The sequence below is a fragment of the Ipomoea triloba genome, chromosome 9 (assembly GCF_003576645.1).
Source record: "Ipomoea triloba cultivar NCNSP0323 chromosome 9, ASM357664v1".
Classification (NCBI taxonomy): domain Eukaryota; kingdom Viridiplantae; phylum Streptophyta; class Magnoliopsida; order Solanales; family Convolvulaceae; genus Ipomoea; species Ipomoea triloba.
Window position 1 is genome coordinate 11614275 of NC_044924.1, and position 23044 is coordinate 11637318.

At 35.3% G+C, this 23044-nt stretch overlaps 3 protein-coding genes across 6 annotated transcripts; all 3 read left to right on the forward strand.

The window, feature by feature from the left end:
- Positions 1-4726, forward strand: LOC116030287 (ERI1 exoribonuclease 2-like). 4 transcript variants are annotated; one of them, XM_031272493.1, is made up of 5 exons: positions 1-133; positions 306-391; positions 2863-3455; positions 3563-3738; positions 3827-4726. In XM_031272493.1, the coding sequence occupies exons 2-5, from the start codon at positions 370-372 to the stop codon at positions 4281-4283; spliced, it is 1248 nt and encodes a 415-aa protein (XP_031128353.1). In that variant the 5' UTR covers positions 1-133; positions 306-369; the 3' UTR covers positions 4284-4726. The 4 variants fall into 4 exon arrangements, with proteins under 4 accessions (XP_031128353.1, XP_031128352.1, XP_031128354.1 ...); XM_031272492.1 differs by having other exon boundaries at positions 5-133; positions 282-391; XM_031272494.1 differs by having other exon boundaries at positions 73-133; positions 277-391.
- Positions 4727-7480: 2754 nt separating this feature from the next.
- On the forward strand, positions 7481-15979 carry LOC116030266 (THO complex subunit 1). The gene is made up of 21 exons (XM_031272460.1): positions 7481-7636; positions 7828-7911; positions 8728-8802; positions 9202-9295; positions 9664-9809; positions 9941-10012; positions 10121-10193; positions 10289-10354; positions 10437-10483; positions 10703-10774; positions 10861-10986; positions 11081-11146; positions 11637-11678; positions 12100-12216; positions 12345-12427; positions 12832-12898; positions 13483-13554; positions 13725-13775; positions 14698-14757; positions 14848-14994; positions 15253-15979. Exons 1-21 carry the CDS (start codon positions 7634-7636, stop codon positions 15553-15555), a joined length of 1866 nt encoding a protein of 621 aa, XP_031128320.1. The 5' UTR covers positions 7481-7633; the 3' UTR covers positions 15556-15979.
- A 2286-nt stretch (positions 15980-18265) lies between these two features.
- Positions 18266-23029, forward strand: LOC116030609 (65-kDa microtubule-associated protein 5). Its single transcript, XM_031272912.1, has 11 exons — positions 18266-18465; positions 19753-19950; positions 20020-20271; positions 20357-20572; positions 20991-21146; positions 21312-21471; positions 21891-22036; positions 22119-22206; positions 22298-22371; positions 22444-22518; positions 22653-23029. The coding sequence occupies exons 1-11, from the start codon at positions 18364-18366 to the stop codon at positions 22908-22910; spliced, it is 1725 nt and encodes a 574-aa protein (XP_031128772.1). The 5' UTR covers positions 18266-18363; the 3' UTR covers positions 22911-23029.
- The last annotated feature ends 15 nt before the right edge of the window (positions 23030-23044 follow it).

The following is a 23044-nucleotide window of genomic DNA, read 5'->3' on the forward strand; positions in this document are numbered from 1 at the left end:
AAACGAAATAAGAAAAAATAAATATATAAAGTGGAACGCCGTATCTGAGTATACTGCTAAATCTTTCTATCTCGCCATAACCTACTCGTCGCTCTGCTCGGTGTCCAAATCACATCGCCGGGGAACAAAAAAGGTAAGCCATCAACCACCGGCGGCGCTTCCTCCTTTCTCTACCTGTATGTATATGCGTATGTATGTGTGTTGTGTTGTGGTTTTTATCTTTTTATTTTTTTATTTTTTTCTCAGTTGTTGTTTTTCGATTTCTTCGTTTTGAAGTGTAGTTGATCGGTGGGTGGGGTTTGTAGGTGTGCGAATTGGAAGAGGGAGATTTGATGTACTTGCTCGCGGATCTTAACTACATACAACACCATGATCGCATTAGAACATAAAGGTACGTCCTTTGATTTCGTTCCCGATTAAGGTTTGGATTGTAACTCGGATTTGATCGTGTTTGAATTATTTTATACGGGGGTGCATTTTTCGAATAAATTCCGATAGGGAAATTGAATTCTGTGGTTTCTCCCATTCCTAATAGGAGTTAAATTAGTCTATCCAAAGTGAAATTGGATTCTGTGGTTTCTCCCATTCCTAATGGGAGTTAATTAGTCTATCCAAAGTGAAATTGGATTCTGTGGTTTCTCCCATTCCTAATGGGAGCTAAATTAGTCTATCCAAAGTGAAATTGGATTCTGTGGTTTCTCCCATTCCTAATGGGAGTTAAATTAGTCTATCGTTTCTCCCATTCCTAATGGGAGTTCCCAACACTGTGGCTTATTATCGAATTAATTAGAGGTTCTTTAGATGCTAAAATCACTCGAGAAGAACTGTTGAAAAAAAGGTTTTCTTCTTTGTTTTTTTTTTGAAAAAATTCTCTTGGAGTTTTCCAAGCAGTATAATGTATCTTCTAGCAATGCTATCTGATATTTTTCCTGGATACTCTTAAACCCTGTAGCATTCATGTTGGTGATAAGTTACTGATGTTTCACTATCACGTAGTCACATTTTTTTAGCACTTCAAAATATTTGCCCACCCCCACCTAAATTAATCTTGCAGGTCTCTGTTCTACCCTGTGAGTTTCAAATTATGTCTTCCGTATACAATCAACTCACATTCAAACCCCCTTCAAGCTACCTACTAGTTTCTCCCCCTAAAATCTATGCATATTTTTAAAGTTAATTTTTTGTTTTTGTTGTTTTGGTTTCTAACTACTTGCCTCGTTAATTTTTATATTTTATTGTTTATTTTAAATAGTTTTTTTTTATAAATTCTATATGGATATCAAGGTGCATTTGTTTGTATTTTGTGAATTTATGTTGTGGTTATGTGTTGAATTTTGCATTTAATTTAATAAGATAATGTAAAGATTTTTGTTGTATTTATGTTTGAAAAACAATTGCTATTATGTTTTGTTGTAAGGAGGGTAGTTTTAGGAATCAATTAATAGCCTTTTAAACATGCTTGAAGGTTTTCATTCTTTCAGTAGTACAGAGCAATTAATATAGTCAAGACTACATGTTCTAACGAGATGAAAGATAATTTTTTTACTAATTGTTTGTTAGTGTACATTGAAAAGCAAATTGCAAAATAATTTAGGATAGATTCACTTATAAATGATTATTGTGAGGCGTTCTAAATTTTAGTAAATTTGCAAAATGATTATTTTGGAATATATTAAATGGATATTAATGTATTTGGTTTCGTATGGTTTGCCCCCGCACCATCCAATCCTGGCTTTGCACCTGTATCAGAGTCTTGGGGGGCACACTAGGTTATGATATATTTTTCTGGCGCATGCTTTGAAGTTCTAGATTGCTTCATAGTGCAGATGTATCCTCGTGTTGGATGCTAATTCTTTTTTTTTTTTTTGCTTCTGACCTCCACTATGTGACTATGTTTTTCGCTTATCATGTCTAGCATCTAGTTTTTTTTTTGGGTATCCCTCATTGCTTTTATGGCTTAATTTAGTTCAGCTGATAAGTCTGGTGCTTAGATTTCCCTGACTTCTATAATAACATCTCACTTACTAGGATTTATTTATTGGATGGTTGGGAAGGATGTTACACTTTTATCAGGTATTCAGGTGAAATTAACTTCCTAGTATCTATAAAAAACAAAGTGTTGAACTTTCTAGTAGTGTTTCAGGGAAGTTTTTTTTTTTAGTTGAGAAAATGAAGGGCTTTGGGGTGGGCCGTGTGGCTGTTGATAATGGGAAAAATAAAAGGTGCAAATCTGCATAGCACTCTGCATTGATGTTTAGCATTTTGTGATATAATTTCATAACATGACCTTTAATAGGGAGAAAAGGGTGGAATTCCCATACAAGGGATTGTTTTGATAATTACTCCATATTACTCGGGTGGTGCATCATATGTGGAAGAATCTATCATGTGATGATTGATGAAATTTATGCCTAGTTGTAGGCATTGGGCACATTTATCCACGGGATGTTGTCTTTGTGAACTCTATTAGTGTTTCTCCCATCATTCTCTAGCTTCCAAATTTCATGTTGGGATTCTTGATTCAATTAAAGCTTAATTGGGTGATGATATCAATGTGATTTCATAAGAACCTTTATGAAGAGCTTTGATGTGCCTTTTGAGAGTTAGTAAAAAATAGTGCAAATCCCCCATATTGGTGGTTTTTCTTGATAATTACTATCTGGGTGGTGCTGTGTGTATAGAAGAATCCATTGTGTGCTGGTCATACCTATTGAGAATCTTCTTTCGTGCTTCAACTTTTTATTAAGCTCCAATATTCTCAGTGACTATCCACATTGGTATTTTAATTTATACCTGCTTTGAGTAGAGTAGATTTTTAGAGTTATTTGATAATTTGTTAATAAATTTTTAATTTAATTGCAGATACTATGCAGGTGAACTGTGAGGCACCGATAAGATGCCTCCAGAACACGGGGTATCCTCAGCATTTGCATTACAACGGGGCGGGCATCAAAAACTTTCCAGAGTTTAATGAAGGCACCTACTCTCAACCAGTTGGGGATAATATTGATTGCTCATTTAGCAGTGACCAACCTATTGACTCATCTAAAGAATCTCCAAAAAAAACCGTTCAACAGCATGCTTCTGGCTCTTGGTCCGCCTTCTACCCCGGCTCAAATAATATGCGAATGTGCACAGTGAATGCTTTTGAAGCCCAGTTTTATCCTTACTCAGTGGACAGCCGGTTCCATTATGGCCCATTCAATGCAATCCCTCAGCGTTACCCTTACGAATTCCAATTCCAAGATTTTCAATATTTCGTTGTCATAGACTTTGAAGCTACCTGTGACAAGGAAAAGAATCCTCACCCCCAAGAAATAATCGAGTTCCCATCTGTGATTGTGAGTAGCATGACTGGCCAGCTCGAAGCCTGTTTCCAGACCTATGTTCGCCCAACATGCAATCACCTTCTCAGTGATTTTTGCAAGGATTTGACTGGGATCCAGCAAATTCAGGTGTGTTTAAAGTTTGAGATTTTATAAGCTAAATATGTCCCGAATTATAATGTTAGGTGGTTGTCTGTTGTTATGTGACTCCAACTCAACCGGGCTTGTGTTTTCAGGTGGATCGAGGAGTTACTTTAAGCGAAGCTCTCCTTAGGCACGACAAATGGCTTGAGAAGAAAGGGATAAAGAATTCCAATTTTGCAGTGGTTACTTGGTCGAATTGGGATTGTAGAGTTATGTTGGAATCAGAATGCCGCTATAAGAAGATCCGAAAGCCTCCTTATTTCAACAGGTAAGCCCAAGAGTCCAAGACTTGGTACAATGTGCAATTACTATGAATGTGAAATTATTTCTCATGTGTACTTATGATTTTTTTTCAGATGGATCAACTTAAAGGTTCCATTCCACGAAATTTTCGGAGGCGTGAGGTGCAATCTGAAAGAGGCTGTCCAGCTCGCTGGCCTGGCATGGCAGGGTCGTGCTCACTGTGGTCTGGATGATGCCAAAAACACTGCCCGTCTACTTGCGTTATTCATGCGCAAGGGTATTAAGCTCTCGATCACAGATTCGCTGATCTGTCAGTCTACTAACGAATCGTTTACATGGAAGCCGCCCCAAGATCATCCATCCGTTTCCCCTTATCAGACCCAAAAAGTGAGAGACCCGCACTTCCAAACAATCCAGGTTCACCCGAACTGCTACTGCGGGATAAAGAGCAGCAAAGGCATGATCCAGAAACCGGGTCCAAAGCAAGGAAGCCTCTTCTTTGGTTGCGGGAACTGGACTGTTGCAAGGGGTGCCCGTTGCCATTACTTCGAATGGGCTGCCTCTCCTTGACCACCGGAACAACGAAAAAGGAAGTGATCTATTATTAATCGTCTACCAAATCATCAGCCTCTAGTGATATTATGGTCGTCCTGTAAAAAGCGAAAAAAGTGTCTCTGGTTTGTGGTTCTGAGGAAGCAGAATCAGCCCGTACTACTACTACTGAGGTCGGTCTCTCGCTTCCTGCAGAGTAAATATGGAATATGGATATGGATAGTTTGGCTCAAGGTTGCATCTTCTCAATGCACGACAGCGTGTGCCGAAAATATGCAATGGTAGATCCAACCTGTTTAACTGACTTCTTGTTGACAGATAATTGGAAAAAAATGTGGAGAAGGGTGGGTGGTGTAGTTAGAGCAGGCGTTCACATAGCCAGACGTTATATTTATGTGTTAAATAAATAATTGTGAACAAATGCAGTTCAATGGGATCAATGGAGTTGTTTGCTTGCCTCACTTTGTGTCACCTTACTTTTCCATTCTGGATTTCATTCTCTGATTAATCTAAGTCAATGTTGTGTCCGATCAGGGAAGACAAGTTAGGTCCACAGCTGTATAGATAAAAAATAAAATATAAAATGTGAAACGTAAAATACATTATTTGAATATTGATAATACGTTATATTATATACTATCAAATAATTAATATTCAGAAGAAGGAGATAAAATGTTTGAAGTGGTGAGGCTTGGCCCAATGCGTTAAAAGTGCATATAGTTTTTTAAAATTTTGCTTTATAGTTTTTTTAAAATTTTAAAATTTTTCTTTATAGGTTTTTTTAAAATTTTGCTTTTTAGATTTAGTTTTTCCTCTTAGAGCATCTACATCAAAGCATAATTTTTGGTTATTGGAACAATGTTTGTCCACTTGGAGGTGAGATAAGGAGGAGAGAGAAGAAGAAAGTTGCTCCTGCAAATATTGGGTTTATATAAGAAAGTGGAACCTACTTCCTTTAATCTCCATTCGCGAAAAACGAGCGTGAAGACCACAGAGCCGCCCAACGGGCGCGTAGCTCTTATTATTTATTTTTTTAAAACCATTTTTGTTTTGTTTTTTTTTTCCCACCCACTTTCTCTTTCCCAATCACACTTACAAAAACTCCTCAATTAGAGCATCCTTATCAGTAGAGTTATTTCGTGGTTATTGATGAGTTTTTCTAAGTGTGATTATGAAAGAGAATATGCGAGGAAAGAAAAAAGGAGAAAAATAAAAAAGAAAAGAAAAGAAAAGCAAATTTTGACAATTTTTTTTAAAACGAAATGGTTATATAAAGTCAGAGTGGCCACGCAAAAATGTGCAAAAATCCACAAATGTGGATGCCCTTAGTATATTAAAAATATATTTTGTATTCATGGAAAAGTACATTATTTTGTATAATATACAAAATAATGTACTTTTAATATATTAAAATGTACTTTTTTTATGGTCCATAAAAACTTGCAACAAATTATACCATGGGTTAATGTTTACCTTGCATTGTGGAATTTGGTCCGAAATAACATTCGGATTATATGTATTTAGTTTATATATTCTGTTCATGTAGTTAATTATTTTTGTACCTAATATATGACCAATGCACTTAGGGTGTGTTTGGTTCCAACATAGAATAAGAATTTGAATGGAAATCAAATACTTAGTAATTGGAATGAATTTTGGTGAAAGTATTTTATATATTTGATAGTATGCTTAAATTGGAGTGATTACCAATACTATTGTTAGGTTATGTACGACCAACACTATAGTCAAAATAAAATGTTTTTAAAATACAAAAACAAAAAATTAATACAATTGATCATAATATGATAATATCTAAAGCATAAATATAAACTGAGGAGGCAACGAAATGAAGAGGCAATGGAATGATGAGGGATAAGACTAAATTAATGTAATGATATAATGATACTCTCTCTATCCCATTTTATGTGTATGGTTCGGTTAACGAGGCTTGACTGATGTTATTTTTAATTCAATTTTTCATAATATTAAGTTCAGTGTTAGTATACAAAATTTATATATTTAGAAACTAAACTAGAAGTACTATTAAACACAACAAATTAAATTAAAAAATAAGTAAAATAATACTAAAGAAAATAAACAAAAAAAAAAGAGTTGGTTTGACCAATGAATAGTAAGAAAAACAAATAAAATGAGACAATTGAAGCACTTAATTACTTGATTTTAATTATGTAATGAACTTTTTTAATTTTAAAGGTAATCAAATCTTATACCGTTGTTTGTTTGTTTGTTTGTTTGTTTGTTTGTTTGTTTTTTTTTTTGTTTTTTTTTTGTTTTTAAATTATCTAACTCCATGAACCAATCTATGGTATTTGTGTGAACGTCTAAAACTAACACTTGCAAGATTTATAACAAAATGAGAAAATGGTCAAAACAAGTCTCTAAACATTTACTAAAAGTCAATTAAACACCTAAATTTTTAAAAAGTTCAATTACACGCTTTAACATATTATATTGGGTCAATAAAGTCCAAGAATCGATAAATAACATGCTATTACAAGCATGATTGTAGTGGACGCTAGGCGCTAGTCGGAAGACGGTGACCTATAAAAACAAAAAAATAGTGCATGTGTGTGAGCATATATCATATATATATATATATATATATATATATTATCTCTCTTACTTCTTATTTATATAAATAAAATGAAATTAATAAATAAATAAAAATATAATAACAAATTACCAAGGACTCACCCGAGTTAGGCTCTAGGCGGTTGCCTAGGGGGCAATTCGCCTTGCTCTAGGGGTGCCTATTGCCTAGGCGGATTTTTACAATAGTGATTATAGGTTATATCGACTCCGACATTATTTCCGTAAAAAATTTGACGTCGACTAAACCGTCACCGGTTGCTAACTACCAGAGAAGGCGACCAACTGTCCGCCTTCCATGGTGGAAGGCTTGGTTGCCTTATCTGGTAGGTTGTGACTGGCGACAGTTTGACCGTCGTGGGTCGTCGAAAAATGATGCTGGAGCTGATATGATCTGTAATACTACATTAACATATTATTTATCAATTCTTAAGTTTTATTGACTCAATATAATATGTTAAAATGTGTAATTAAACTTTTTGAAAATTTAAGAGCCTAATTAAATTTTCAGGTAAAATTTAGTGGTTTATTTGTCCCAAACAAAATTGCCACTATTTGTATTAAAACTTCCATTCCAATTTATATTCATACGTTTGAACCAAATGGCCCCCAAGTGAAAATGGAAACTGCGAGGCGCGCCGTACTGCCGTAGAATACATCAGCAGCTGAGTGCTGGCCTCGAACGAAAAGAAGGGCGAATTCAGCAGGGTCTCTCTCTTCTCTGTTCTTCGCTCTCAAATCAGAAGCTCTTCTCAAGCATGGTAAGCGACGGCTAGCCTTTCCAAATTGTTCTTCGAGATGTTGAAATTTGGGCAATTGCAAGTGTCTCCCGCCCTCTGCCTTTTAGCATACCACGATTCACAAATATGATTTTCTTATTCTGGCTTTAGGTTCAATTGACTGTTAGTGTTGTGTGAATCAATAACTCATTTTCTAATTTTTTTTTCCGCAGGATTTATTTAGGAAGGCCATTCTACACCCGGGATCCCCCGAAGAATTCGCTCTCCAGACTGTGCAAGAAGCTATCAAACCTCAGGTCTGTAAATTTTGCCTGCCAATGCTTCATATGCTCGGTGAAATTTTCAGCTGAAGTGAATCTTTCCGTATCTAGAGATGAAACGTTTAAGGTTATAACTTGCTAGTCCTAGGCACAATGAAGTGCTCACTGTTTATGGAATGCAAGTATCATATAGTGCTAGTTGAAGTTTGATTATGCAGTTCTAATTTCTAAAAGCATAGTTTGCTATGAATTTCCTCATATATTAGTAACTTATAGTGCTAGTTGATGATTGATTATGCTACTCTAAAAACATAGTTTGCTATTAATTTCCTCATATATGAATTACTTATACTCTTATAGTTCTAGTTGAAGCTTGATTATGCAGTGAATTTCCTCATATGAGTAACTTATAGTGCTAGTTGAAGTTTGATTATGCAGTGAATTTCCTCATATGAGTAACTTATAGTGCTAGTTGAAGTTTGATTATGGACTTCTAAAAGCATGGTTTGCTATGAATTTCTGCGTATACAATTACTTTTTTTTGGGTAAATGAGTACTTTTCTATTTTGATAGTATGGTATGCTTGTTTCCAGCATTTTTCAGTTTTTATGTTCTTGATTTGAGGTTGATGTGCACCAAAGTGAAATCAATAGTCTGTAAGACTATGATTACATTTGATCTCTCGGTGAAGTTATATTGTTTACATTAAGCCTACTTACCACAAGAATATATGCATAGGAATGTGATAGAAAATTTTCCTCATTTGTCTTGTGTGCATTATGTTACCATTGGAAGATTTTGCTCTTTTGTTCTATAGGTTTATTGATTTCCTTTCCTTTTGCCACCTGACAGAGGCAAACAAAATTAGTCCAGGATGAGAATCAGCTACTGGAGAATATTTTGAGATCTCTACTCCAAGAATTGGTGGTAAGTGTTTTTATGTCATTGCGAATGCTGCTATTTGTATTTTCTATTTTAGCAAAACAGATCAAGTTTGAAACATAAACTAGCCATATAGTAGTATATTTCCTAAGAAATAAGTGATTTTATCTTTCTCTCTTTTTTTATTTTTATTTATTTTTATTTTTTATTTTTTTATAAGAAGCTGTAGGAACTTCAAATCTCACATCATATGAAGTTATAAAATTGCTTAGGTAATTTTCAACAATCTCTATCAATTGCTAGGAGTTTAAGGATTGCTTGTATGAAACTCATCCTGAATTTTTGTTGTACACAACACTTTCTCTACTCATATTGGTGAACTGTTTTACTTATTACTTAATTGGTGAGTCATTCTGATTAATAACACATTATATCTTGATGCAGTCTGCTGCTGTTCAGTCAGGGCAGAAAATCATGCAGTATGGGCAGTCAATTGATGATGGTGAAAGCAGTCAGGGTCAAATTCCACGACTTCTTGGTAAGATACATACTTTTTCTAGTCATGATGGCTCACAACCAATCCCCTCCTCCCTCACTCCCAACCCCAAAGGCAATTGCACCCAAAAGACCACAACCAAAAGCTTTATAGTTCTTCTTTGGCCCAGCTCATTTAGTAAGCCAGGCCAAATGGTCAAAATACCAAAAATAGTTTCAGGGATGATAAGAAGAAAAAACTTATTTTTTGAGAAGTTCGAAATTGAGGATTTATGGAAAAGTCATCTACTTGGCTAAACAAGCACTGGCAAGACAACTAATACTAGTCTTTTTATTAACAATATGCCCCTATTTTATTTGCAGTATCACAAAGTTGTGTATAATTGACTACCCTTTCATTTTCCTGGACAGACATTGTGCTGTATCTTTGTGAGAAAGAACATATTGAAGGTGGTATGATATTTCAGCTTTTGGAAGATTTGACAGAAATGTCCACCATGAAAAATTGTGAAGATATATTTGGGTACATTGAAAGTAAACAAGATATATTGGGGAAGGTATGTAAGTTTGATTTTCCATTCCTCTATATTTTTGACACTTAAACGGTGTGCACTTGTCTATGAATGTACATGTAGATGCATGCCATCTGTTCTAAAATGGTTTTTGATGCTTTTGTTATAATATTTAGGCAGAACTATTTGCACGAGGAAAACTTGTGATGTTAAGGACATGCAATCAACTTCTTCGTCGGCTGTCAAAGGTAGACTGCTTAATCTTTATTGTACAGTGTATGTCCAGTTCCAATTATTGCTTAATTATTTACCCATGGTGTCTCATAAAAGAAAACCCTTTGCATCTGGTATTGTAGGCAAATGATGTTGTGTTCTGTGGAAGAATCATCATGTTTCTTGCTCACTTTTTTCCACTATCTGAACGCTCTGGTACTTGTTTATCATACTGCACGCTCTGGTACTATCTGTACACTCTGGCAAAACTCGTCGTTTCTAACTGTGCTACCTTCCGTCAACTGTTTCAGCTGTTAATATAAAGGGAGTATTCAATACATCAAATGAGACAAAGTATGAGAAGGAAGCTCCTGAAGGTAAATGCTGAACTTGTTAGATTGGTTATTAGTTTGTAAGGTTCCTATGCTTATAATTTTATTTATTTTGTTTGATTTCTAGGTATTTCAATTGATTTCAACTTCTACAAAACCTTTTGGAGTTTACAGGTAAGAATCTTTCTTCTTTGACCTGAGTGAATAATTTTACTCCATAATGTTATCTGGACTTACTTAGAGCATTCTATATTTGTTTCTGCTGGAAAATTTTCAAGATGCCACTGGATGTTAGTAGAGCTTACAATGTTTTCTTCATGTTGCATGATTTACCTTTTTAGGTTTATATCTGATATATATTTATTCTGTTTCTCTGTTGCTTTTGGTACTCAGGAGTGCTTTTGCAACCCACCGTCTCTATCTCTTGCCCCTGCCAAGTGGCATAAATTTACTTCCAGTTTAATGGTACTGGCCCTGTTTCTAAATTTTAAATGTGTCCTTTTTGTGCGTGTCTTGATTTTTACGCAATTTCTGTAAATTGGGATATTCAGGTGGTTCTAAATACATTTGAGGCTCAGCCTATAAGTGATGAAGAGGGAAATGCAAATTACCTTGAGGATGAGGCAGCTGCATTCAACATAAAATATCTTACAAGCAGTAAACTAATGGGGCTTGAGGTATGAATCATTGCTTTGCCATAAAATTTCTATAAAACTAGCATTTTTGAACTTCAACGATATCCATTTCTTACTAATCTCTTTTGTTTCACAGTTGAAGGATCCCAGTTTCCGACGTCACATTCTAGTTCAGTGCCTCATTTTATTTGATTATCTCAAGGTAATCATCTGCATTTCATCTTGTGTTGCTTCATTTTCATTTGTAAGTTTCTCATTTTTCAAGATTTATACATAATTTTGTTTCATTCTCTTTTCTATGGAAAACATTGTGTATGTGTGCATATGGTTTAGCACTTCAACACATTTGGTGAAGAAGTAAACTAAGATCTAGAAGGACAAACAATTTGTAACTATAAAAATAAATAGTTAATTATTTTCTTAAAAAATCAGAAGTGTGACAATATACAGAATTGTCTATGCATGACTACTTTCTAGACTTCCAATTGAGGAAAATCATACTGGTGATACATTCTAAATACAGAGTATTAAGCACTTTCTCCAGAATATATACACATGCAAGCTCCATTGACATTCTGTTTCAAAGTTGATATCATGATGCCTCTATTTCTAACAAGTTACTGAGTTTTCAACATACCTGTTTAGCTTTCTGAAGATATTCCCTTACATGTATTTTATCTCTTACCTTGTAGGCCCCAGGAAAAAGTGATAAAGAATTGCCATCTGAAGCCATGGTTGGTATCAAAATCACATTGCAGCCTGATACCTTTCCAAATAATTTTATTATGTTTAAGTAATTGTTCTTTCCGGAGTTTCCGCTCTCTGTTGCCTTACCCTGGGGCTGCCATGATAGCAATATAGTTAAAATGCAAGGAGACCCCTTGATATAGATTGATATATTGGAGATTGTGATCGTATTCCATATAAATATATTCAAATCTCCTTACAGTATTCTTATACAGTTTCTTATGTATATAGTGAACTGTACCATGCATTCTTGTACTGTGAAGGACGGTGCAAGTGGGTTTAATTTGTTGTTACAGGAAAGACATTCTGAATTTATTTGTTTGCTTAGAGGTTGTGTGGTTGAGCATGAGCTTGTTTAATCAAGTATTCATATTTCTTATGTGTACTTTTTATGCTCGACTAATGTAGAAGGAAGAAATAAAGACTTGTGAAGAGCGGGTGAAAAAGCTACTTGAAATTACTCCACCTAAAGGAAAAGAATTTCTCCGGTCTATTGAGCATATATTACAGCGTGAAAGGAATTGGGTGCGCATCAAATGATCTCTCTCCCGCTCTCTCTGTTGCATACATCTGTCTTGTTCCATGTATATCTGCCTGTATATTTCTAGCATTTGTCTACCTTTTATTCTGTATTGACACTGGAGATATTTTAGGTTTGGTGGAAACGTGATGGTTGCCCTCCATTTGAAAAGCAACAGATTGAAAAGAAGCTAGCTCAAGGTGGACAAAAGAAACGGTATGCTATGCTGAACTTGGTTATTCTAACTTGTTTGCAAGAGAATAGCTGGAGAAACCAACTAGGATAAGACTTGGTGAAGATAGCAATTCTAGAGGTTGAAAGGAAAATTACTTGGATGCCTAATAAATGTACTTGGGGCAAAAAGTTTATGCAGATACACAATAACAATATGCCATTGACACATAATTGAGAATACTCAGCAAACATCATATAATGACACTAAGAAAATATCAGGGTGTTGAACCTCAAGGTTTTTGCTTTCTTTCTTGGTAGTTGGGCTACACCCTTTCTTATTGTTCAAAAACTTATGATTACTATCAGATTAGCTGATAGATGTTATATCATACTTCCGAGTTGATGAGATTTAATATTTGCCATCCTCTTTCTGTTAATTCTTGCAGTCGACAACGGTGGAGGCTTGGAAATAAAGAACTCTCTCAGTTATGGAAGTGGGCTGATCAGAATCCGGTTTGTTTATTTGTTTGTTTTTTAATAGCTTCTTACTTGCATGCAACACCTCTGGGAAATGATAATAATTATCAAATGTTTAATTTACAAGCGTTTTGCTGGAGACATTCAATTTCTTAAGGCTTACAACTATGCGAGCAAGTGTTGGTAATACGAAATGTATGCTGGTTGTGCTATTATGAGGATTGAACTACCTAGGGATTCTCAACTATTTATTGTCCATGTTGATTGTAAATGTTAAGGTAGACTAATGGTTGTTTTCATTTCTATATAACCATATACAAGTAGTATTATGTGAACTACAAGATCATATTCAACATTACTATCTTCTCTCTTTACTTTTCCTCACATATAAGCATTCATTGTTTCAGCAGATGGTGTTTATTTGTCACCAGCTGGATCTTGAAACCCTTAGTTTACAAAGTTGACATGTCAGTAACCATCTGGATTTGATCTTGAACAGTTGAACTTAAGATCTTTAATAGAAAGACCAATCATAAATTTGAGAAACATTGTCATCTGGGACAATAGGTTATAATACTATATATTATAGGTCCAAATCTTACCTAATTTTTCACCCACAGAATGCTTTAACTGATCCTCAACGCGTGCGCACTCCTGCCATCTCAGACTACTGGAAGCCCTTGGCTGAAGATGTAAGTAACAACCAATGCCTCTTGACAAATTTCAACTTAGTGAAATATTATAATATTGTCTATTTGAGTTTTTACATTTTCATAGTTGAGTTTTCATCCACCAAAACTATTTCCTACTCTTTCTAACTTTCTAACTCCATGTACTTGAAAAAATATTTGTGAAATTACAGATGGACGAATCTGCTGGAATTGAAGCAGAATATCATCACAAAAATAATCGGGTCAGTTTAATCTTTTCCTGCTCATTTTCCTATCAACTTTCTGGGTGAATTTTTTGCAACTAAAAAGAATGCCATAGGTTTGCACTTTCCCTGGGAACGAGGGAGAGGGAAATGTAACAGAATGGTCTAAATTTCACCTACCAAAAGTTAGAGTAAATACCACCCAAGGTCCTTCAAGTTTGGTGGTTATGCAATCTCTAGTCCTAAACTTTCAAATCGATCATCTGTAATCCTCCGAGTTTGGTGGTTTCGCCATCTTTAGTCCTAAACTTTCAAATTGACCATCTGTGGTCCTTTGAGTTTCAAAATGTTACCGATCATGGTCCTCAGAGTTTCAAAATGTTACCAACTATTATCCAACCATTAATTTGCTTAGTCAACATCGTGTAAATGAAGGGGCAAAAATGTCCTATCATGTTATTCTTTCATTTTTTAAGTGAAAATATAGCATTTGGACATAGCAAATGCATTTGTTTTTTTTTCAAATAAATGATACCATGGCTGCTGTGAAGGAATTAACAGTTGTTTGGAGAAGAAGAATTGGAAAGAAAGCAGGTGCATTGTTGGGTCTAAATGCTATATTTTCAATTAAAATGGTACAATAACATGAAAGGACATTTTTGCCCTTCATTTACACGATGCAAACTAAACAAATTAACGGTTGGACCACAGTTGATAACATTTTGAAAATCGGAGGACCACGGATGGTCAATTTGAAAGTTTAGGACTAAAGGTGGTGAAACCACCAAACTCAGAGGATCACAGATGGCCGATTTGAAAGTTTAGGACTAAAGGTGGCGAAACCACCAAACTTGGAGGACCTTGACTGGTATTTACTCCCAAAAGTTAATAATAAAAAAATAAACAATAAAAAATTAATCACTCACATCTCAGTATCTCACTGTCTCATTTGGTGGTACAGGTTTACTGTTGGAAAGGTCTCCGGTTTTCTGCTAGGCAGGATTTGGAAGGATTTTCTCGAGTATGGAAGTTTTGCTCAGAGAAGTAAATATACATAGAGGGAGAGAATATTTGTGCATAATTTCTGAAGCAAATTCTGCTTATTTTGCAGTTTACGGAACATGGTATTGAGGGTGTTGTGCCTGTGGAACTTTTGCCTCCAGAGGTGCGGTCAAAATATCAAGGTAAACCAAGTGATAGGTCCAAGCGTGCCAAGGAGGAAACAAAAACATCAGTGCAACAAGCAGAAGAAAATCAGGTGACCAAATTTTCCAAATTCATGTTAATATTCCTTATGAGATTTAGGCAGACCCCAATGTACAAGGCTGACTCCTCTCAAATAGGAATGCTACTAACTTTCCTTCACTTTTGCATCCTCAAAAGCCCTTAGTTAACTCTTTGTTCCGTGTCCTCTAGTCCATAATGTAATAGGACAGTCTTCCCAACTTATAAGTCCTTTCTATTTTTCACAATGGTATACGGAATGATTCTCGTTAATTATTGTCATTTTGCCTAGGTCGCAACACCTGCTAGTGAGGTAGGCATCGAAGGCGGCAAGGCTGACCTTGAAACCTCTGCTACTCCAATGGACACAGATGCTACCGGGAACATTTCCCAAAGTGGAACTCCAACACCAGACGAAAATCAGAAGCAAAGTTCCGACACAGATGTTGGTCAGGAAGCAGGGCAGATAGAAGCTGATGCAGAAACACCGCAGATTGAAGCAGATGTAGAAGCAGAAGCAGAAGCAGAGGCAGAAGCAGGAACCGTCGATGGAGAACCAGGTGACACCGAGGCTGATTTAGATGCAGTTGGCTGATTACTACAGGCAAGATGAGCACTTGATAGTAGAAGCTGTATCTCAATTTGTAATCGATTTTCTCGTGTCATGGAACTTCCGAATTTGCTCTCTTCAAAGAGATTAGGATCAAACCACGCCCTCTGGGGAAGAGAAGGCTGATCATGGTAATCATGCTCATTATGCGACCTAATTAACTACAATGCTCAATCTTGTTTGTGGCTTTTGAAGCAGTTTTGCTACTCTTCTCATGCTCCATATGCGATTATTGCATGCAAACTCTGAACAGACCCATGAATGAGATTGAAGTGTTGTACTTTTCTGATAGATCTTCGTTCTTTATTTTAATATGAGGAGATTGTAGATTGTAGATCTAAGATTATTTATGTTAAATTTCACATTTATGATGGCTCTTGATATATGAAATGCCTAATACAAACTAGTATAAGATGGACTCTATATGATGTATGTATATCCTAATCATTCTCAATAATAGCATTTCCAAGTGCTTGCAAAGACGTAAAGCCATGTACAAACAAATTTCTTTCCGCCATATACCCCTACTCAAACAGTGAATTTAGACCCTAGTACGAGTATTGAAGACATGGCTGAAAATGAGGGCAAAAGAAATGAATTCATAGGTTGAAGAAGCTAATTTTGGGGTTTTTTTTGGGATGACGAGGGAGACTCCACAACTTTTTTGGGTGTAGCTAAATTTCGCCTTGTGATTCTAGCCGGCAAAGGATTATAACAAAATAAACCAGCCTAGATTATCATAGTTGATCGGCTCAAATCAAGGGGGTAAAGTTTAAAACTCGTGACCTGTAATTACAATAGTGGATCTTTTGTCATTTTGGGGTTTTAGTACGAGGAACACATGCATATGATATTTCATGAGATTCACCTTGTCAAATTAGATTTTCAAAAAAAAATTCTATTATCTTATCATGGTTCTATTAGTGAGGGGTTAAAGTCATTGTTTCCATAATAAAGCAAACTATTTTCATTACTAATCTTCTCAAAGATTTGTTGTCACTTTAAAAGTTTTTGAATTTTCTGAATCGAAGTTGAGAGACTGAAGCTCTAAGGCTATGGTATTTGAATAGTTATGTTTTATCTTTTTCTTTTTATTATTAGGGTTAGTAATTGAGATGTTTTATTTGGGCATATGCATGAGACGTTAGGACATCAAATTTTGAATTACATAATTAATACAAATTTTTACACAATATCAAAACTTCGAATCAATATATTTATATACACCATATAATTACATGTATGTGCATACACATACTGAGCATCCTCAATAGTTGATTTTTTGCACAAATTTTAAGATGTCAAGTAGAAGAGGAGTGGAAAAAATGAATTTTCAGAAAAAAAAAAAAAGTTTAGGATGGTAACGTGGCCGGCTGGGCGCTGTTTTTGCGCCTCACGCGTGCAATGCAATCCCTTTTCATATTTAGTGGGGCCCACTTCAGAGATAAACACCAAGTTCTTGCAGGAAGAACTCGTACCTTCTCTCTCCTTACTCTCTCTCTCTTCCACTTCAGTTAAATTATTATAAAAAACTGTGAAAAAAACTACTATTGTGAATGATCTAATATAAAAAGTTTTTGAGCATCACTCAACCCCTTTAGTCCTATGTTTATCATTAGTCATTTCACTATCAACCTAAATCTCAAATGTAAAAAAAAAATAAAAAAATTACTGGTGATTAATTAATTAGTAATTTATTGTATGTTTTTATTATTTATTTACATTCTTATGATGTATATTTGCTAGTTTAAAGAATTACTATAGTTTTTAAATTGAATAAATTAACATTTATTTTTAAATTCTTATATATATATATATATATATATATATATATATATATATATATATTGTCTTCATCCCTCATTTTGGATTTTTTTAGTTATTCAATAAATTAAATATAAGTTAATTATAAAAAAAATTTAATTAAGCACTCATATTGATTATTTAATCAAGTCAAATAGTTAATAGTGGTTAAACAAGTCAAAATAAGCTAACTATATTACCAATCTGAGCCTTAAATAAATACATTTTTTATTATATATATTTTGTGTTATATTATATTTTAAGGTCTCAATTAGTACTAATATCAATCGTTCTCATACGCAAATTATATGGTGGACCATGATCATGGCTGATATTGCAGTTGTGTTGAACGGATACTGCAGTTGTGTTGAAAAGATACTGCAGTTGTGTTGAAAGGAAACTGCAGTTGCGTGGAACAAAGGACATTCATCCGTTCAACACAACTGCAGTATCAGTTCAACACAACTGCAGTTCCAGACGGATGACACGGCCTCTGTTTCGCACAACTGCAGTTTCCTTTCAACACAACTGCAGTATCCGTTAAACACAACTGTAATATCAGTTCCACAGAACTGCAGTATCAGTCATGATCCATGGTATAACGACTGGTTCTCATATGCTGCATTCATAATTGCACAGAATATCATTAGAAACCTAACCAATAATAACTAGATCAATTATGTACAGTATATATGATGATATCAAGTACATTCTATACTGGTATATTAATTCCATTTTTACTTGTTATTTTTTCCCTCCATTTTTAATTGAACCTACCGAAGGTCTTAGACTCGTAGTACGAGAGTTCCCGCCAAAAGTAGTATCGAATTTCATAAATGGAAAAAATATTAAAGATCGAAATATTCGCAGAATCTCCAGTGGAATTAATACAGGCGCTCCTCACGCAATCGCGCTCCGCTCCGGCATTTCTACGGTTTTTCTCTGGTGCCGGCGGGAATTATAACTCCTCCTCGGATCATCGTCGGCGGCATGAGGTCCTTGTCGACGGCGATTGCCGGCGCAACTAACTCCTCCTCTCAGCATTCCGCTCCTGCTACCACAACTTGCGGCTCTCTTCTCCGAGAATTGCAGGCTTGTAACTAATGACTTCACTCTCGATCTTCTAAATTCAATCGTCTTTATCTGTTGATTTCTGGCTCCGAATCCAATCTTCGTGCATAAGGATTCAGTAGGGTTCTGTTTCAGCGGTAGGGGAATAGGGGATAAACTATAAAAATTGTTTTTATTAGGAATTTTAATATAAAAATTTGGCTATAGCCCTATTCTCATCAATGGAAAACATTGAATGCTATTTTTCTTTATTTTCCCCTGCTATTTTAGCTGATTAATTGTTTAGCTGCTTTTCTGGTGGATGGATTGGACTACAGGTCTGAAATAATTGCCAACAGAAGTTTACTATTACATACGTCATATATGCACTCCATGTTATATGATATGAATGATGCTCCGTAAGAAAATAGTGCGGGCAAAATTTGTTTGCAAGTTTCCTACACAGTACTCAACTTTTTATACTAATACTTTTAGGCTGTTGTGTTAGTCATGCGTTTTGCTTCTATGTAAGGATCATGATTAACAACTCATGAGCATGTTTGTGGAGGAAAAATGACACAAAAAATTGTCATTCTTGCCATTAATTTTGGTTCATTGATTGCACTATACTCTGGTGGTAGGGAACCAATTACTGTTGTCATTTCATGCCTTGTACTGAGTTATGTGAATGGCTTCTTCTTCCTCTTTCATATAAGATGCTGCATCTGCACTTGCACTACAACTGATTCAATACATGTTACCACTTGGTAGGAGTGCCTTTTATTTGTTCTAGTTCATAAAAGCATTTCTTGTATTGTGGTGTGACTTCCATTGAGATTATCCTCCATTTACACTTGAATTTTGCTCATACAAAGTGTCTATGGAACTTGTATCACTCATCTTTGCAGCTGCCAATACCAAAACAGCATTTCATAAGTTTATTATTTAATCCAACTCCAATTTTATTTTCAGTATTTTTAACAGGACATGACATGCAATTATCTTACATTTGCTTATTTTTCTAGCCATTGACATTGGTTTTTAGTTCTATTTGTATTAACTCTTTAGGCATTTCTACGGGGGGACAATCTTCTCATTCAATTTTATTGTTTAAATTGGGTTGTCTAGGCTTTTTTCCTTGTCCATGAACTTTAAATACTTTGGTCTATTATCCCATATAATTGGTATAGGAAGGTAAGGAAACCAATGGTGAAATTTGAACCTTCTTAATAGGTTAGTCATTAGTGTATGTGATTTTGGATAATAAACTTCCTTCAGATCATTGGTGTTATGCTCAGAGAATTATATGAATGATTTTTTCTTTTTCAGGAAATATGGGATGAAATTGGGGAGAATGAAAGTGAGAGAGACAAGATGCTTCTTCAGCTTGAACAGGAATGCCTTGACATTTACCGAACTAAAGTGGAGAAAACTAGGAAGTATAAGGCTGACTTGCACCAGTCATTAGCTGAGTCTGAGGCTGAAATTGCTAAAATAGCTTCTGCTCTTGGAGAACGAGTTCCATGGGTGAGTAAGCTTTTGCTTTATTGTCACTAGCCACTGCATTGTTCATTTATTGATTCTATTCCTTCTCAGTATGAGGATAAGGGCAACATAAAGGTGAAAATTTCCAACATACAACCAGTATTAGAGAACATGAGGTCAAAGAAGCAAGAAAGGATGAAAGAATTTTTGGACACAGAAATGCAGATTGCACAGATTTGTGCAGAGATAGCTGGAAATGACCAAGCTCTTAGACCTGCTAAGATTCAAGTTAATGAACTAGACTTGACAACCAAGAAAGGGAAAGAACTAAAGTTGCGCCTTCAGGATCTTCAGTCGGAAAAGGTTTTTGATGGCTACATTTTACAATTAGATAGTAAGGTCTGGATGGTTATTCATTTCTGTAAAAAATTTTGTGCTCCTTTTGCAGAGGCTTCGTTTGCAAAAAGTTAATGGCTACATAAGTGCAATTCATGATCTTTCAGTTGTCATGTCAGTTGAATTTGTGGCCATATTAGGTGATATTCATCCAAGTTTACATGATGATCTAAATGCTCAACCAAAGAGCATAAGCAATGAAACACTAGCCAGATTAACCAGTGAAGTCAGTTCACTAAAGGAAATGAAAAAACAAAGGTTGCAGAAGGTGATATACTAATCAAATATTCTTCTCTGTTCCATACTAAAGATCTATTATGGTTAAAGCAATAATAATATTTAACCTCTTTTTGTGATTCAATGCATGGATATCTATTGCATTTGTCTTGCTTTGTTTTTGCTTCATATTATAATTTGCAAACAAATGAATTGGTGTAAAATTCCCCAGAATCAGTCTTTGAAATTTTTATGATCAAGTGAAAGACTGTAGTTTCTTAATGCCATTCCCTTTGTGTATTTTGTTCAACCAAATCATGAATAAGTGTGACATAAGTAACACAGATAGTGAATGTTATATCAGCTGCTGTATAACTGACATATATGATGTTATGCATAGTCATTGACTTTACTGAAGTTGTGCATTTTGTAGATTTTTCACTTATTCACGATATTATGTCTTAGTGCAGCTTCAAGATCTTGGTAGGACTCTAAAAGAGCTATGGAACCTTATGGACACACCAATTGAGGAGCAACAGAGATTTGACCATGTCATTTGCTTGATTTCTTCTTCTGTAGATGATGTGTTGAGTAAGGGATCCCTTGCTATTGAAGTCATTGAGCTGGTAATTCAGTTCTTTCTATTCTCTTTTGGCACATATTGGTGTGTGGCTGTGTGCTACTATTCATCTCTTTGCTGAATGGATGCTGCTTTTTTCTTTTCTTCTCTTTTTCGTTTTTTTTTTTTTTTTTAAAAATACCCTCACTAGGATTCTTTTCTGTTGTTTTAGACTGAAGTTGAAGTTGAGCGTTTAAATGCTCTAAAATCTAGTAAGCTGAAAGAACTGATTTTTAAGAGGCAAAATGAACTTGAGGAAATCTACAGGAGTGCTCACATGGATATAGACAGTGAGACAGCACACCAAATATTAATGAGACTTGTGGAATCTGGTATGTTCAAATTTAACAAATATTTAATGTTTTTCTACCTTTTTTCATATATTGCATTTTGAAGTTTGTGAATATCACATCTTTTTGGTGTACACCAATAAGGTGAGTGTATGATTCTGCATTAGATTAATAAGTATATTTTAGCTTCAAATATTGGTTTGGAGCTTTATTCTTAAAATTGACATGTAAAGAAGAGGCAGAAGATATTATCAAGTTAATTCCAGTGGAATAGCTGTTGTATCCTTTGATTAGGTCTATTGAATTGAAAATCCTGTTTAATCTAGAAACCATCAATTTTGGTGGTTTCAAAATCAGAGTTCAAATGACATTGATGCTTTTGGCTGCAATAGGAATTTCCTTGCAATCCTGCAGAAATTGCACATTACTAATTATCACTATCCGTTTGTTTCTTTTGATAGGTAATCTACCTGACCTTCTTTCAAGCATGGATCAACAGATTGCTAAAGCCAAAGAGCAAGCTCTGAGCAGGAGAGATATCTTGGATAAGTTTGAGAAATGGAATCATGCATCTCAAGAGGAAAATTGGCTTGATGAATATGAAAGGGTAATGCAAAAATGAATTCCATCAACAGTCTGGGCTAATTTAGCCTAACATAATCATCATGACCTGGATATTGTCTTGGCAGGATGAAAACCGCTATAGTGCTGGGAGAGGGGCACACATTAATCTGAAACGTGCTGAGAAAGCACGTGTTCTGGTCACCAAGATACCATGTAAACTTCTAACTATTCCATCTCCTGTGATCAAAAAATGCTTTGAAACTTAAATTTTGATGATCTGAAAAGTACAACACCTCAATTGCAGCTCTTGTAGAAAACTTAATCGGGAAAATAAAAGCTTGGGAGGTGGAGAATGGAATGCCATTTTTATATGACAAGGCAAGTCCATGCTTATTCCATTCACAAACCGTTGTGGTTGCAGTTTAACCACAATAGCTTTTGTGCTTGCAGGCCCCCTTAGTGCGTACACTGGAGGAGTATACCGTGTTGCGGCAGGAAAAACAAGAGGAAAAGCGCAGAAACCGGGTATTTAGCTACTTGTTTTAATTCCATGCAACTCGTAGGACTGAGATTAGTACCCAACGAAACCTTAAATGCAGTACTAGGAATGACTATGCTGTGCACTGTATCTCATTACGTTAGTAACATACATATTATAGGAACAAAAACGGCTCCAAGAACAGTTTGCCGCTGAACAAGAGGCTCTTTATGGTTCAAGGTCCAACAGTAAGAAGCCTTTGGGTCAAAGCAACATTGCAATGGGGACACCCACACCGATTAATCGCCGTGGAACAATATCAGGTCGGCATGGAATATCTGCAGCCAAGGAAAGGAGAGAAAGTGCCAAAGCTGGCAATATAATTCCTCCCAACTACGTGGCTCTTTCTAAAGATGAACACATTTCTCGGGGGAGTTAAGGTGGTTGGTTTAGAACAATGGGGTATATGTTTAGTTTGGTTTTATAATTTCACTCACCAATTTCTAGATTGGATCTTTTTTGAATATTTTTTGGACAAATTAAAGGATTAAGAATAGAAGGATGATTGTTTTA